Source organism: Anoplophora glabripennis, unplaced genomic scaffold, assembly GCF_000390285.2.
Source record: "Anoplophora glabripennis isolate ALB-LARVAE unplaced genomic scaffold, Agla_2.0 scaffold663, whole genome shotgun sequence".
Taxonomy (NCBI): Eukaryota; Metazoa; Arthropoda; class Insecta; order Coleoptera; family Cerambycidae; genus Anoplophora; species Anoplophora glabripennis.
Window position 1 is genome coordinate 162,579 of NW_019416753.1, and position 16,558 is coordinate 179,136.

The 16,558-nt window shown below is 33.3% G+C and overlaps 1 protein-coding gene across 1 annotated transcript in view; it reads left to right on the plus strand.

The window, feature by feature from the left end:
• Window positions 1–16,558, plus strand: part of LOC108913117 (N-acetylgalactosamine kinase) — a 62,601-nt gene that overhangs the window by 32,535 nt on the left and 13,508 nt on the right. Inside the window, exon 5 of the mRNA XM_018718595.2 lies at window positions 8,378–8,535. Within this exon, the coding sequence (XP_018574111.1) occupies window positions 8,378–8,535 (158 nt within the window). The remainder of the gene's footprint in view (window positions 1–8,377; window positions 8,536–16,558) is intronic.

Genomic DNA, 16,558 nt, shown 5'->3' on the forward strand with positions numbered 1-16,558 from the left:
TGTAATTCCACTATAGTGACAGTGTAATTTTTATAAAGAAGTAGAAAATAAGAATAGTGTACCGATTACATTAAAAACGAGATTCCTATTTCTTACTTTGCTTAATTTTTTAGATTGTGCGCTAACTAGTTTTACAATAAACCGAGAAAACAATGCATTTGTATTTCCGAACGTGTCGATATGGTGTTAGTGTATGGTGCGGCCGGAGAAAATGTGCTCGCGGCGACTAGGTTGTACCGGGAACGACGGTCACAACGTCACCCTCCATGTGCAAATACAACCCTACAGTGCGTTCAGCGGCTGCGAGATACGGGAAGTGTTATTCCTCGAAGAGAAGGACGTGGTCAGCAAGTGAACCTTAATGTTGAAGATGTAGTGTTGGAAAATCTTGATGAAGACCCCACAATTAGTACTCGACGACTCGCACAGCAAGTAGGAATCTCATCTCGTACCGTAAATCGCATCTTAAGGCGCCAGCTGTTGTAACCCTATCATCTGCAACCAGTTCAACAGATTTTACCCCCGGATTGTGATCAACGAATGCGTTTTTGCAGATGGTTTTTACGGCAATGTGCCAATCAAGTAGACTTTCCTACTTATGTTTGTGTAACAGATGAGGCGACATTTACCCGTGAAGAAGTGAATTTCCATAACATGCACATATGGGCCGATGAAAATCCTTACGCGATTAGAGAAACTCATTTTCAACATCGGTTCTCGATAAATGTTTGGGCTGGCATAATAGGCGAAGTACTTGTGGGCCCATATTTCTTTGAAGGACGACTAAATGGACCAACATATGCTGACGCTTTGGAGAACCGGGTGCCTGATTTATTGGACGATGTAGCATTTCAAGTTTGGGCACACATGTTCTATCTTCAAGATGGGGCTCCTCCACACAGTACTCGAGAAGTAACGACACTTTTGAATGAAATGTTTCCTCAGCGATGGATTGAACGCTTTGGTCCTGTTCCGTGGCCACCTCGAACACCCAATCTAACACCAATGGACTTTTATCTTTGGAGTCACTTGAAGTCATTGGTTTGAAATACTTCAATTGCTACGGTAGAAGAATTGCGAAACTGTATATTTGAAGCTGCTGACATAATTAGGGGAATACCTGGAATTTGGGAAAATATTCGCCGAAATTGGGTGCGTCGGTGCCATGCTTGTATCGGCGTTATTGGGGATCAATTTCAACATTTTATCTAGAAATGTTAAGTTGTTTACTGCACGCAGTTGTCAACTACGGATGCTTACGGATGTGGTTTTGTTTGCGAACTCTTGCAGTAACAACAATGCATTTAAGATAGTAATTACTATTAATTACTATAATAAGAAAATATCAGTTTCTTTAAATATCTGTTCCCCAAAAATTGGAGTATCTTTCTATCTTTCAACGACGATTTATTTACGCAGTTGGTCTACAGCACGTAACTCATCGTCCAGAGAAAATGTTTTGATAATTAAACTTTAATTTACGAAAAAAAAACGCAAAAATAGAACTTTTTCGTATAAAATGTTTCTATTACAAATATCGTTAGGAAACTGTAGTTTAATTTTTATAGATTATACACGCCTCATCCTGTATAATACTTTGCTTGTATGGTTTTGTTTAGACTAATTTTAAAAAAATATTCAGATGTTATTCATTCTGTATCAATAATGAAAGATACAGGAATAGGCAGCTCTGTTAAAAAAGTCCATTCTACAATGTAGAAAAGGTATACAGGGTGTTATTGAAGTATATAGTAAAAATAAATTTTTTGTGTATTTAATACAAAAATAAAGTGTTTTGAAATTCGTATTAATAAATTATTAGTATGTATAGTAGTAGTATGTGTAGTAATATAAATAAATGTAAGTTTCATTTAAATCGTGATATGAGTTTAGGGATTCGGTAATAGTTATAATAATAATAATAATCATCAGCGTAAGATTACAGAGAAATTATATTCAATCGAGATCCTGTTTCTCTTTGCATAATACTAATTGAGTTGTAAAACCAACATGTATATCTAAATAAATGCACAGCTCGAGGTGTATATTGTTACCTCGCTGACGTATTGACTGGTTATCAGCAAAATGTGAGTGGAAAAGAGAACTCATTTTTATTTATCTCCGGAACCCGGAATTTTATTAGACACTTCATTTTACAACTGCCGTAAAAGAGACGTTTGACGAGCGGTGCCTGAAATTACATTTGCATACTTTTCAAGTTTCATGGGTATTGTTTATAAAATTATACGGTCAATTATTGGTTTGGCAGTTTGAGTACAGGTTGGTACATTTCCAAGATAGGTGCACTTATAATTTCTTTATAAATATCAGAATGTAAGAAAATATCTGTTAAACTATCAAAGGATACAATCAGTTGTTGCAATTATGTCGTATTGAAAAAGTTTTGTGAACACGACAACGTCCAAATTTATTTATAAATTATGTCAATACAAAATTTACAATTTTTAGTTAAAAACCTGTGTTTTATATCAAAAAAAGGATGGTTTGCTTATATTTTGATTATATGCTAAAAAGATGTACCAAATCACAGAGCACCTAGAGTGTACGTTTCCTATCCCAAAGCATGGGAACCGATGAAGCCAAATTGCGGGGAAGTGGAGTGGTAAGGTAATCTGACCGCGCATACTTTGATCAGGCCCGGATTAAACAGTATTTTTACACTTATGACAAATATTCATTTTTCAAGTTTGGAATTCAGAAAATAATATATTTTAATGTTTTGTTTAAATAAACCTACAAAATAATTTAAATATATTTATTGCCCTCTAAGTAAAGTTAGTTTACTTAATATTTGTCTTTTAATAGATTTCACTGATTTAAATGTTTTAACTTCATATACTTTGCACATACAGTCCTCACAAGTTCTTATCCATATTTTTTAAATAAATTCGCATTAAAAATTTTTTTTAATACATGATACACAATTTTATTTTTCTGTGGCTTGGGTGTACTATTTCTATAGGAGTTATTAAATAAATATATTATTATTTCTATTTCTTAAATTGTCATTTTTCTTTTTTAAACGACAGTTTGCTTATCACTCTTGGCAAGTTTAAAATTGGCACTGCATTTTTGGATAAATTTCTAGCGCCGTTTTTATAATAATAATAAACTTCTCTTGAAAATGTAGAGGACGCCCAATTTTTTTTAATGACTTTGACCCTTTCCAATTTCATTTCCCCTCTCTTTAGAAAACCTGAGAATAAAAACAAGAAAATGGGTACATAATACAATTTTATTCAGTAACTAATTACCTGTAATTTAACATTAATGTATGTTTATTATTGAAATTATATGTTGAGGGTTCAATATTTACAGTTATTTTAAATAGCCATCATGAAAATAAACACCAATTGTGACAAAGAAACTAATTGTAAATAGCCGGTTGATAATATGAGCCTGTATATTTACATCAGTTAATAACGTTGCACTAAAAAACATGTAGCCAACACTGGAAATAAATGCATGTGAGATGGAGAATGCTGCGCGAAGCCGTCGAAATGGCATATAATATTTTTATGTTATTACTTACCTAAAGAATGAAATTTCAGCACTATTGTGATCAGATCTGCTATTACAATCGTCAACGATACACTGCCCCATGATTGCACAAATAAAAACAATATATTTAATAAAATACTAACAATGTTAACTCATCGAATGTCTAACAGCGACTGAGAGCGCGAGGCTGGCTGGGCTGAGGTTGGGCTAAAGGTTGGCTTCACCGGCTTGCCTCTACAGTTCAGTCTATTTTGTCTATGTACCAAATTAATGCATTTTTTGAATAAAAACAATTGCTTTTTCGAATGTGTGCAAAACCGTACTTATCTTATCAACTTCCACGTCACCTGCTACATGGGTGTTGTATAACAATGAAAAAGTAATATTAACGGTCGATAGAAGGATGCACAAAAAACAAGCACTTAGGTAGGAAATTCTGGAAGGAAGCCTAAATAGTTGAAGATAGGCAGTTGAAGTGAGAACAGCGCGGAGTGAAAAGCAAGACGATCAGTGTAGTGTGAAAAATATAGAAGTGGAAAATTAAGTGTTTAACCGGTATTTGTTAGCAGGTAATATTCTTTAAGTACTTTGTTGTTAATTGTTCTATGTAATTTTGTGATTGTGATGGTTATAGATGTCTCATGATAATAATTCTTTGTATGTTTAGCTTCCATTGCTTTATGCTCTAGGGCATATATTTTTCTAAGGTAAAATTGTTATAGTTATTATTAACGATTGCTCATTATTTATTTCATGTTAAAATATATATATGTATATATATGTTGTGTGGGCGCCCAGACATTACAATAATAACTCCTTTGTTTCACATCTAACTTGTTTTTGTCATGATTACGTTATACGTAAAATATAGATGTTTCATAATAGTAATTCTGTATATGTTTAGCCTTCATTGTCTTACGCTCAGGGGCGTATATTTCTCTAAGATAAAATTGTTACAATTATTATTATAGATTGCTCATTACTTATTACATGTTAAAATATGTATATTGTCGTGACTGCCCAGATATTACATTAACGACCTCTTTGTTTCACACTTAACTTGTTTTATCATTTGTTCTTTGATTTCTTGTGCTCACTTTATGTCATACGTCTATACGAGCCTTGTTGAGTTTACTTACATTTTCGCCCGTGCGGAACGAATCTGGATTAAGCTCGATTGCCTCCCGTATGGGACTCCAGTGTTATGAAGGATCTTCCGAAATCTCAACTATAGCTGGATTGCCTCCCGTATGGGACTCCAGTACCTTCCGGCTCTGCCGGCTAACTAACACCAAACCTCTTCAGTTTTACTTGGAAGTGTGTATGACTAATATGAGGTAACAGATGACATTTAGTGACACATTAAATGAGACAGGTCTTATTTATCATTAGCAAAGGTTCTTAATTTATGCCTTTGGTTAGCGGTTGTTTTGTATTTATATTTGGGTGGTAAGAGCAACGATCGTGGGTTTCTCTGCCATGCTCTTTCCCCACAGGAGCTCTAGGTGAGCCTGGCACTCTCATTTTATGTTAAATGGTTGTTAATGTTTTTGTTGTTCTTTCTATTTGTCACATGTTTAATTTGAATTGTATGTAAATAAAGGTTAGGTGTATTTACTCTGCTTTTGTTTTATATAATTAAACCATACATCCCCTCTACAAAGTTAGTAGCCAGCGCCTTCCGGTCAATTAAAAATGGATACACACAGCGTAGGTAGTCCTTATGACGATCACATATTTCTGGCCACAACTACATTTACTTATTTTTTGTCGAACCTAGGGTTGTTATACTACAAATGTTTTATTTTATAAACATATTTTGCATGTAGTTTGAAATAACAGCCAGTCAACTTAATAACTGTGCCAATTAAATACAGGCATAATACTGATATCTGTAAATGAACACTGTCAAATTATTTGATTAATACGTAGAAATTGGATTTATTAACATTAAAAAAGTGTAACATAATTAAGAATTTACTTGTTTAACTTACATCATTTGCATTTTATTTGAGGTTTCTACAGAGTTCATGATTTATTAGTTTCTCGGCATTCGCGATTCACAATATAGCTTTTGTGATATGTGGGTGTTAGGTTAATATTTTATTCATGTCAGCGTAAATATATGTTAATTGAAGGAGTTTTTGGATGGTCATTTCCAGATGGTTCACGATGCATCTCAGTGGGCTTGCAGTCGTCAGATAATAAAACTAGTAAATATTTAAAATCTAATTTTATCGGAAAACTGAGGCCTTCAATATTTTTTTGATGCATGAATGAAATTCGTATAAAAAGCAAAAATGGAAATCCTAATTTGAAATGAAACTTGGATTCTACACATTATAACGTGGGAGTAGTTAGAGATGGTACAGGAGATGGTATATAATAATAGCAATAATAATAATATGGTCTTTATTGCATATCAAAAAAAGTGAATATAACAAATATAGGTATCAAAATGAGTGGCGAAATCCAACAGAGCTGTTCAGTATAACCACCCTAATACAAATATAATTCCAAAGTAAAAAACAATATAAAAATATAAATCAGAAATAGATATGTAAGACCTCGACTAAGAACAAGAAATTCTTTGATCCTTTTTTTTCTGAATATAGCAATGTTGGAAGATAATCTGAACGTTCATGTAGAATGCTTTTTTAGGCGCTATCAAGCAGGTAGATGTTACAACCAACCTGTCGGCCTTTCTATGATTACTAATAGGATTGCACAGTTTTTGAAACTAGAACATTCCGAAACATATACAGGCCCTTCATTCCGAAGAACATCGGCAACGTTACTGGCTAATACAGGAGTTGATGTACTAGCAATCAAAAGATATGGTAGGTGGAAATCAGCCACAATTGCAGAAAGTTATGTTGCTGACAGTTTAAGTAACAAAAATGAAATAGCCAACACGATTCTTTACAATGACACTTCAACTCCATGTTCTAGTAGTACGTCGCATCATGGGGTTTTAATGGATCAGTCAGATAATATTGAGCCTCCTCGGTGACTGAAATGGAGCGGTCAAATAATTTTGAGAAAAATGTGACAATTAGTAAACGCGAGGGGAATAATTATCCAGATTTTATAAATGTTATTAAATATAATAACTGTACAATTGCTATAAATATTCGTTCATAATAATGAATAAAATGTAATGTTCATCAAATATTTCTCTTTATTGGTTCATTAGTTACCTCACTTACCTCCCGTTGTTCATAGTAATTTCCACTTTTACGGTAAAATCCACTTACCTCTTTAAAAATAATTTAGGTATTAATAGTCTATTTACTATAATGGAAGCAGATAAACAGAATATGTTTTATGAAAGTGTATAAAACCCTTTGTCAAGGTTTTCTCCGCTCGTAGCTATTTGCTTACTACCTTGGAAGGGGGTATCCTGCTGCGCTCATTTCAAAGTGCTATGACTCCGAAAATAATTTGAATTTTCATATGGTTAAATGCTTAAAATAGGTATTCTTAAAAATGTAAACAATAAATCTAGCCAAAAAATTGATTTTTTAAAAATCTCAAGGTTGTGTAATCCCTTAAGTATATTTTTACGTAATATTGAGCATTTTTATAATAATTTTGCTCGTTTATGGCAGTATTTGAACTAAAGCTGGTAAAAAAATTCTTATTTAGCACATTTCTATATAAATTTGAGTAAATATTGCCAAATTCTCAATATTTTTTTGGAGTTCGTGTCTCTATTTTGATTATTAATGTCCTTTTCCTAATTAAGTTTCTACTTCAAGAAAATTGTATAAAGAAATTTGTTGAGATATACTACAGATGGGTAAAATTCTACTCAAATAATTTCATAATTAATTTCACCATAATCAAGTCTGGGTAAAAATTAACTCAATAATACATAGTAAAATTTGGATCATATTAGAGAAAACAACTCATTATTGTTTTTATATGCTCATAGTAAAATAAAAAGTTGCTCATTGAGAAGAAACAGATACTTAGATTTGAGTGAAGTTCGTCAATTCTGCCTTAATCGTAATTCATAAAATTGCTCATAGTAACGGTGAAATTCCACTCGATACTGCTTGGACAGAAATAGTATAAAAATAGAATACATTATTAACTGCGATGTGAGTGAAATTTTAACTACAATGGAGTCCAAATTAGTCATAGAGATATATATAAGATGCGCATACGCAGACCGCTGACAAACGAGTTCTAACTAGATTATAGGCAAATGGACTTAATAGAATTAATAGACTTAATAGATTGACGGGCACACATTAGAAATATGGACCTGGTAAACAGCTGCCAAAGTGATTTCACTGTGTCTTACAATTAGTATACACGCGGCAATTTACCGTCATTCAAGGTTGCAACTTTTCCGTGAAGTTTCGAACTGCGCCACTTTCATATAGGCACTTCGAACATCAAAGACTTGGTAAACTGATTGACATATACCTCGCCGCTCTAATGATGAGAGACATTGTTTGTTCCCTTCAGGTTGATACTAATAACAAAATATAATAAATGAAATCGCCACGGTAGCGCAGTCGGTCGAGAGTGCGGTGGCAAGCATTTCTCGGCCAGGCTTCCTATTCTGGTCCGGGTTCGATCTCCGGTGTCGACACTGGCAATGTCGATGGATAATGGATGTTTGTCCGCGTTTTTTTCAAGTGTAGCCCCCTTCCGCACAGCCTTTGGCTTTGAATTTGGGGGTTGTCTCATTTCTGTGGTGTGTTTTATGTAAAAAAAAAGATGATAAGGGTGCTCGTGCCCCTAGGGGCAACTTAATAAAAACATCCGCAAATTTTCTGTCTCTATATTATCAGCTGCTACGAATGTTTCTCCTTTTGATATTGCTGTTTGGTGTTTCTAGGTTGCGCTAAGCTCATCGAATTTAATCCACTGAGATCGACGGACATCGTTTTGCCCCCGGGAGCCGTTTTCGTAATCGCCCACAGCTTAACAAATCTCAACAAGGCCGCAACTGCGGACTTCAATTGCAGGGTAATTGAATGCCGACTGTCTGCACAGGTGAGTAGCTTTTAGGCGGATTTCCACTAAACGGACAAAACAAAAACAAAGCACAAACTTGTGTCGAATAAAACAAAACTGTAACTTTTCGCAAACTTTTTGAAGACTGGCGTGTTTTGCGACAGTTGGAGTTTTGTTTTTCGGGTCCCGCTCGAAAGCGGTCACATCAAAAGGTTTCGACGTGTTTTGAATCTCCAGTCTGTTTAGTGGAAACGGTCGTGTTGTGTTTTCTATTTAAGTGATCCAACCCAATTTTTATGTTGGCGTTTTCTTCTTCCCAAAAACAATATTTTAATCATTAATGAATTATAGCTATTTAAAAATATATATGTGTACGGTTAAAGTGTTTACTTGGCTAGGATACAAACTAACCAAGTAAACAAATTAACCGTACATATACCACGAACTCCATCGATTGATATTTAGGAAACCGCTCGAAGGATTTTTTTGAAATTGTGATGACGTGATACGGACTGTGGAGCCTACCAATCTAAAATATTTTCAAGGTCATCGTATTTCCGGTTATACCGGAAGTTGATACAATCTTTCTTATTTTAAATGGAACCCCCGGTATATTATTGAAAAAAAAATAGGGGTTTCCATTTAAAAATTTCGAGTTTTCCACATATTCTGAACTTCATTCGATACATTTTTTTTGACCACCCTGTACAAAAATTGGAAAATTTTCATGTCAAATTCGATAAAGTAGGTCTTTCTGTACAAAATGTCCAATTTGCACAAAAAAATAAACCGGGAAAACTAAATTTTGCTGACAGTCTGCATCTGTCAATTTTTGTTTAAAAATCGAAATATCTCGGAAACGGTCAAGCCTAAGTATGGAGTGTGCTATATGTTTTCAACTTAAAAATGAATGATTTCCAAAAATGCAATAATATACAGGGGGTTCCATTTAAAATAAGAAAGTTAGTATCGACTTCCGGTGTAACCGGAAGTACGATGAACTTGAAAATATTTTAACACGGTCCGTATCACACTATCACAATTTCAAAAAAATCCTTAGAGCGATTTCCCAGATATCCATCGATGGAGTTCGAGGTGGGACACTCTGTAGACACACTTCTTCCAAGGACTTCAGTATAAACCAGCCATAACTAAGAATAAACAAATTTTCTCTAAACATGTTGGTTATTGGAAAAATGTGTTCTGACTTCCTCGCGACAACCAGTGGAAAATGACTGAAAACAAAAACAAAACTCGAACAAAACGTAGCCCGCTTGATGGAAACTAGAGTTTTGGGTTTGTTTCAGTTTTGTTTTTGTTTTGTTCTAGAAAACACAAACAGGACATAAACTCAACTGTCCATTTAGTGGAAAACCGCCATTATATTACTTACGGCAATAAGATTAAAGTAGAGGATGCTCCATTTTATCCGAAAAAATTTATAGAGCTATTCCCCACGTGTATAAGTACTTAAGTATACTCAAAAAATTTACTGAACGGATATTGAAATGAAGCTTGTATAAAAACAGAACAAACAATTAAACCTAAAATTTCTACCTTAAAACGCCTTAAATTTTTTCGAAATCAAGAGTAAAAAATTTGTTACTACTGCCAAATAAGATGGTCCGCGGTTTTGGTTTTTTCCCTATAGAGTAAACGTTTTTCCAAGTTTGAGGGAGTATAAATTTTCAAAGTATGAGAAATGTTCAGGCGCGACCTCTGAGCGCAGGGGTGGTAGGGTCGGAGTGATTTTGGATAGTTGTGTAGGTTGAATCCACGATTACGTTAATGGCAATATGGAGGAATATGTCGAATCTTTATATTTTGGCTATTTTTATAAGGCTCTGTATGTATTTGAAAACCTAAGATTTCCAAGGTAGAGGGTGAATTTGTGTTTGGGGCGACAAATCAGTACATGGTTTTCAAAGGCGAAAATAGGAACATTTATAACAATTTTAATAGTGTTATTGATATGTCGTTAAGGGTACGTATGCAGTTGGGGTGGCTGTAGAGTTTTGGTTTTTAGTGGTTCTGAGTGTAAGTGGTAGGTATTTTGTAATTTTCGACAAAGTTGACATATACCCTATTGTAGAATGGTTTAAATATTCCGCAGGCAACAAATATCGTACAGACTAGTGAGAGATTGTATTCATGATAACTACGTTGATTTGCAATCCGTCACAAGTTTGCTAAACCTTGTTTTGACAATGTTATCCTTGCTTTTTATTATCCCTTTTTTTCTCGAATTACATGCTCATATTAAAGCTTCTTTACGTGCAATTTATATACATACTGCAGAATATCGAAATAAATTGATATCCAACAAAAAGTGAGAGAAACTGTAGCCTAAAGAGAATTGATGTTGTCTTATTTATAAGGAAGATAAAACCTCTGATATGCGTATACGTATATCTGACTGGACTATGCCCACGAGGAAAATATTGAATTGCATAAGGAAAATGGCTTGGAATGTCTAAAAATAAATATTACAGGTGTATATTGATTTCAGGTTTATGTTACGGATATTCTTAAAATTTGTATTTACCTTAAACTTAAAACACAAAAATTGATAGTGCCTTTTTTAGTTCAGATATGCTAGTTTTTTTTATTGTCTTTCTTGCTTAAAATTTATTGCCAAAAGAAGATTTTTTCGAACTCTCATTAGCAAAAGAATGTATCCAAGTTTTATTAGTGTACTTCAAACATCTTTCGAGTATTTGAGTATTTGTGATGTTTTTCAAAAACTTTGGCCCAATTATCTGTTGACACAGAAATTATCTGGTAGCTGATTACTCATGGACAATGTTATATGGTAGGTCGTGACAGTGACAGACAATAATGTCATGATACCGTTGTTAGTGATTGACAGTTTGTATTATTATTTAATTAAAATAGGAACTTGCAGTAGTCGATTTTAAAATGCCGACACAGCCCTTCTGTTGAGAGTGTTCTTATTAGTATTTTGAAACATAAAGATAATGATCCGTGTTCGTCAGAGTATAGTCTGGTTTACATAATTTTCGAACTAATTTAATCCTTAGTAACTGTGTGTCTATTGTAATTCTGAAAAAACTTTTATTTTTATAGGACGCATTACAGACATTCTTATAGTAAGTGCTTTTACAATTTGGAGCACAACATTGGCTTTTAATTCTACCAGGTAAACTCATTTTGGATAAGAAACGATTAAAAAAACAGTAAGGCAATTCAGATGATTGATTCAGTAAATCCCTTATTACATTAATCGAAAACGAAAGAAATTTGTCAATGCACAAAATTCAGCAACCCACCTGAACATAAACTAAAAACTATAACCTCAAACTTCCTATTTCTATTGATTGAAAGAGTGGAAATACAGTTTAACAATTTCTATAAAGGACAATGTTTTGCCACACCAACACAACATGGTTTCAGCGAATGCATGTCTGTCCTATTCAATCAAATCCTCTTATTTATTTACCCATATGCTTTAAATCCTTTTTTACGCATAATCTGCTTAAATAATAAAATATTATCAAAGTAGAATCGATGATTCAAGTAAGAACAAATATTTCCATGGGTATTCATTGGAATTGAATACGATTCTTTAAATAGGACGTATATTATTCAAGATTTGCTGAAACCACCTTCCTTTTTGTTTACTAGTACTTTCACGAGGAGAGGCAACATATCAGCGTGTAATGCCTCACTAATGCTTCAGACTGACAGCTTTATCTTTTCGGCGGTATTCGTAACCCTCCCCTAAAAATAATTTGCCACGGCAACCAGAAATACGGGAACGAGAATAATACAGAAATTATTTACTCTGCTATTTCTTTCGTCATTTAGAATGGAACTGATTAAATCGTGCATTCTTTTACGTCGATACTGATATCGATAAGCAAGAAAAGTCTGAATTAATCAAGTAGATATATATAGATCCTTCACAACTGATTGCAAAGCCACGTGACCAGGAATCTTGCTTGGAACAGTTATTTTATTTCCTTCACGTTGGATATTAAATTTCGGTTAAATTAAAAATAAGATAAAGATAACGTTAAAACAGTTATTCTAGATGTATCGGTTTGTCATTATTAATTGTAAACGGGCCATTAATATTGGTGACGTCAAGATTTCGTTACTGTTCGTGCATTGTTGGATTGCCTAAGCTCTGTATACCTTGTTAGTAGTTATTTATGCTACAAGTAGTACAAAAACAATCGTATCGTATGCAAAGGATATCGATATATGATACGATTGCTATAATATAGTTTTCACAACCGAAAAGTATGTTATAAACTAAATTATAAATAATTTGTATTACGTAATAGTGCAAGAAATTGTATGCAAATATAAAACCACCAGGGCAATTGTTATTAATCTGTGTCAAAAATCCTTAGAGAGATTTACAAAGATATATTTTTCAAAACAATTGACACCGTGTGTCTTGGACCTTACGGAATTTTTTTCATATTTTGACGATAAGCCAAATAGTGTAGCCAAATTTATTTACTCTTTTTTTTTCCAACAGTGTTTGAGCCTTTCTTGAGTGTCGGTTATGCCAATAAGACACGAATGCAATATAGTCCAGACGGTATCTGTTTCAAAAAGTCCATATTTGGGTGAATCGTATATCCACGTAGATTTTTGGCTTTTTGGCTTTCAAATATCACTATAAATAAAAAATTTTCTATGCGCATAAAAACAAACGTGGCTTAACTTTTGGCGATGTTAAAAAAATCGAGAAATGTCATATTTTTCTTCCTATTTAATTATGTATCTTTTCAAGAGTTGATTTTAGGCGAATATGGAAGAAGAACAAAATGTTTGTAATTAAATTTTTTACAAAATATGGCTAGTTACAAATCGAATGAATCTTGATTATTATATTAAAAATCGAAAAATTCGACAAAAATGAGGTTACATTTACAAAACATTACTTTTTACAGAATTTTTTTGGGGTCTTTAAATTGGGTATAGGACCTTCATACTTGGCCCAAGAAAACTTCATGTTATGTAGAATCGTCACACCAAATTTTATCAAAATCGGTTCTATAGGTTTTGCATAATAATTTTGCGATCCAGATTTTGAAAAAAAATTTGCAAATTTTCAAAATTTTACACATCAAAAACCAAGGCTCTTAGATATTTGAAAATATAATCACATATAGAAAGGCTCTCAAGCTTTCAAAGGGTTTTTCAAAAATTCGAATCCGTCAATTAGGAGAGCTCTGGCGCTTGTTTAAACATTGGTCGAATTTTTGTACTTAAAAATAAATATAAAATATATATAATATAAAATAAAAATAAATAAATAGGGAGAAAAATATGACATTTTTTGAATATTTTTAACATATTGTGCCGCGAAAAGTTAAGCCCACGTTTTTTTTATGCGCATAAAAAAAATTTTCATTTCTAGTGATATTTGAAAGCCAAAAAGCCAAAAATCTGCGTGGATATACGATTCACCTAAACCAAAACAGATACCGCCTAGTCTAATACAAAACTTCAACGACAACCGACAAAAAGACAAAAAAACAAGTAGGCAAGTCCATAAATAATAGTTATTAATTGTATAAGTGTTTTAAGTAGCATTTTATCCACGCAAGAATGTTTAATCTTAATATTGTTCAGTGGATAAAAGGCAATTAAAACACGAATGCAATACAACGTTTTATCCATAATCACATCACGATTATATGTGTGCAGTCAGAATTACAGGAATTTAATAAAAAAATATTCGCCCGACTTCTTATTTCTTATTAGTACTCAATGAAACGTGATAGGTTTTGTTATACCTACTGATTGCTATTGTACGTTGTTTATTATCAATTATTTAATAAACAGTTCTATCTGATCTATTTGGTAAAAATGCAAGAAAGTAATTGTGTTCCTGTGGCTGTGTTTGATGAAGCTCGAGAAGCAATTTTCCATTTATTGACAGCGAAATCCAGGGAACATTACAAAAAAATGTTCGCCGAATTTAACGAATGGAGGGAAAAACGGAGAGTAATGACATCGTATTTTTTAAATTTGAATTTAAAGAAAAAATATGCAGTTTCATCTATGTGGTCGAAGTATTCGATCTTGAAGGCTGGTATAAAGGTCTAAAAAATATAGATATTGGAAAATTTAACAAGCTTCCTGCTTATTTGAAGAGTGATCGAGAGGACATAAAGCAAAAAAAAGCTGCCGTATTGGAAAGAGCACATATTGAAGAATTTTTGACTGGGGCTTCCGATAAAGAATATTTAATGATTAACCTGATTTACCTTTTACATATTGTTAGGCATATATAGTGAACTTTGAATTACTTTAGGTTACATTAATAATGGGGGTTTCTGCTGCCTGTCGATGTTGCAAATTGACAAATTTGAAAATTAGAGACGTACAGAACGTTGGCAATTACTTACTTGTTTCAATACCTGACACCAAGACGGGCATTTCACGAAAATTTACAATTATAGAAGAAGGATTTTGCGTGAATACTGTTGAAATATGCAGAAAATATATTTTTCTGCGCCCAATTCGCCTAACACAAGACAGATTCATCAACCAAAAATGTACTTCTCAGCCTGTTGCTTCATTCCTGAATATCGCAAATCCAGAAGCTGGCCATTGTATGAGGCGCACTTCATCAACTTTATTGGCCAATAAAGGTGCTGATCTTGCAACCATCATGACATGGTGGATGGAAGAGCTCCTCTATAGCAGAAAGTTTTGTTGAGGAGTCTATATCTAACAAAGTTGACATTGCAAGGAAAATTCCAGGAAAATATAATTGTTCCTTACAAGAACAGACATCCATCACTTTAGACGGTTCATACGAGTATGTGTGGATAAAAGTCCGATTATAAGGTGATTGTGGATAAAAATAATTTTGTGCTTGAGTATGATTATAAAATGAACGTGATTCAATTTTCTATGTCACACTGAATTAATTCGATTGTAAGTAGAAGTATTCAGTATCGTACCAACAATTGTATTGCACTTGGCGCCTTACTATTTTATTAGTTATAATTTACCTAGACCCCACGTCGCTTGGCGCTGCAGCAGCTGTCACAACCGTAACGAGTTAGCGTATAAGTCTCTGCATAATCACATTTCTGTATAACGACATCTAATTGAATAGTAACTTCAAAGTTAAACGTGCAATTAATTCAAATTCTGTCTCGTTGACTCGCGTGCATATTAAATGCGAACTAAATCCACCCGTAGCGGATTGCGGTTAACTATAACAATGAGAATTGTTTCCTCCAAATAAAATTTTTAAACTCTTATATTGAATATGAGCAAAATAGGTAAAAGTAAACTGGCTTCATAAGCAAATAATTCGCAGTTACATCTTGAGTTTTACTTGAAGCGGTTACAACTTTAGAAATTTAACTGAGGCGCTTATTGTTTTGTTTATTTCGGTTCCAAATTATAGTCTTTCCAAAGTCAGTTGAACATGTATAAAAACGCCTAGCAATACAATTTAATGAATTTTATAGGCGTCCCTAAAAGAGTTTTCTGTTAAAGCTAAAAAATTATAATAATTTGTATATAATGTAAAGAAAATTTCTATTATACGTTCATCTGGCCAACAACATATTTTAATTTTGTATGTATTCAAACAATTTTAACGAGCGTTCAAATAAAAACGTAGTCAAGTTGGTTCTGAAAATTTGGACGTAGGGCGTAGCGTATAGCAAATGAACTTAAACGTCATCTGTCAAAGCGCTATATCGCCGCTATCAATTTGAATATTTTCGTTTTAAAAAGCGTTTAAAATGGTGTTTTCTCAAGAACAAAAAGTGTTTATCATAGAGTCCTACTTTAGAAATGGACGCAAGATTGATGGAATATGGAAGTATTCTATTGAGGAATGTTTCATAGAATTTCAAAATCAATTTCCCGGCGTTGTTGAGTACAAAATTTTTCAAAGTGCAGTTCAGCGTTGTGTTAATGTTTTTCGTGAAACGGGCAGTGTAACAAGAAAAGAAGGAAGCGGCCGACCTAAAAAGCGGACTGAAGAATTAAAAGAAAATGTCCAACAAATAATGGAAAATGCGCCAAGAACTTCTGTACGTGTTTTATCACA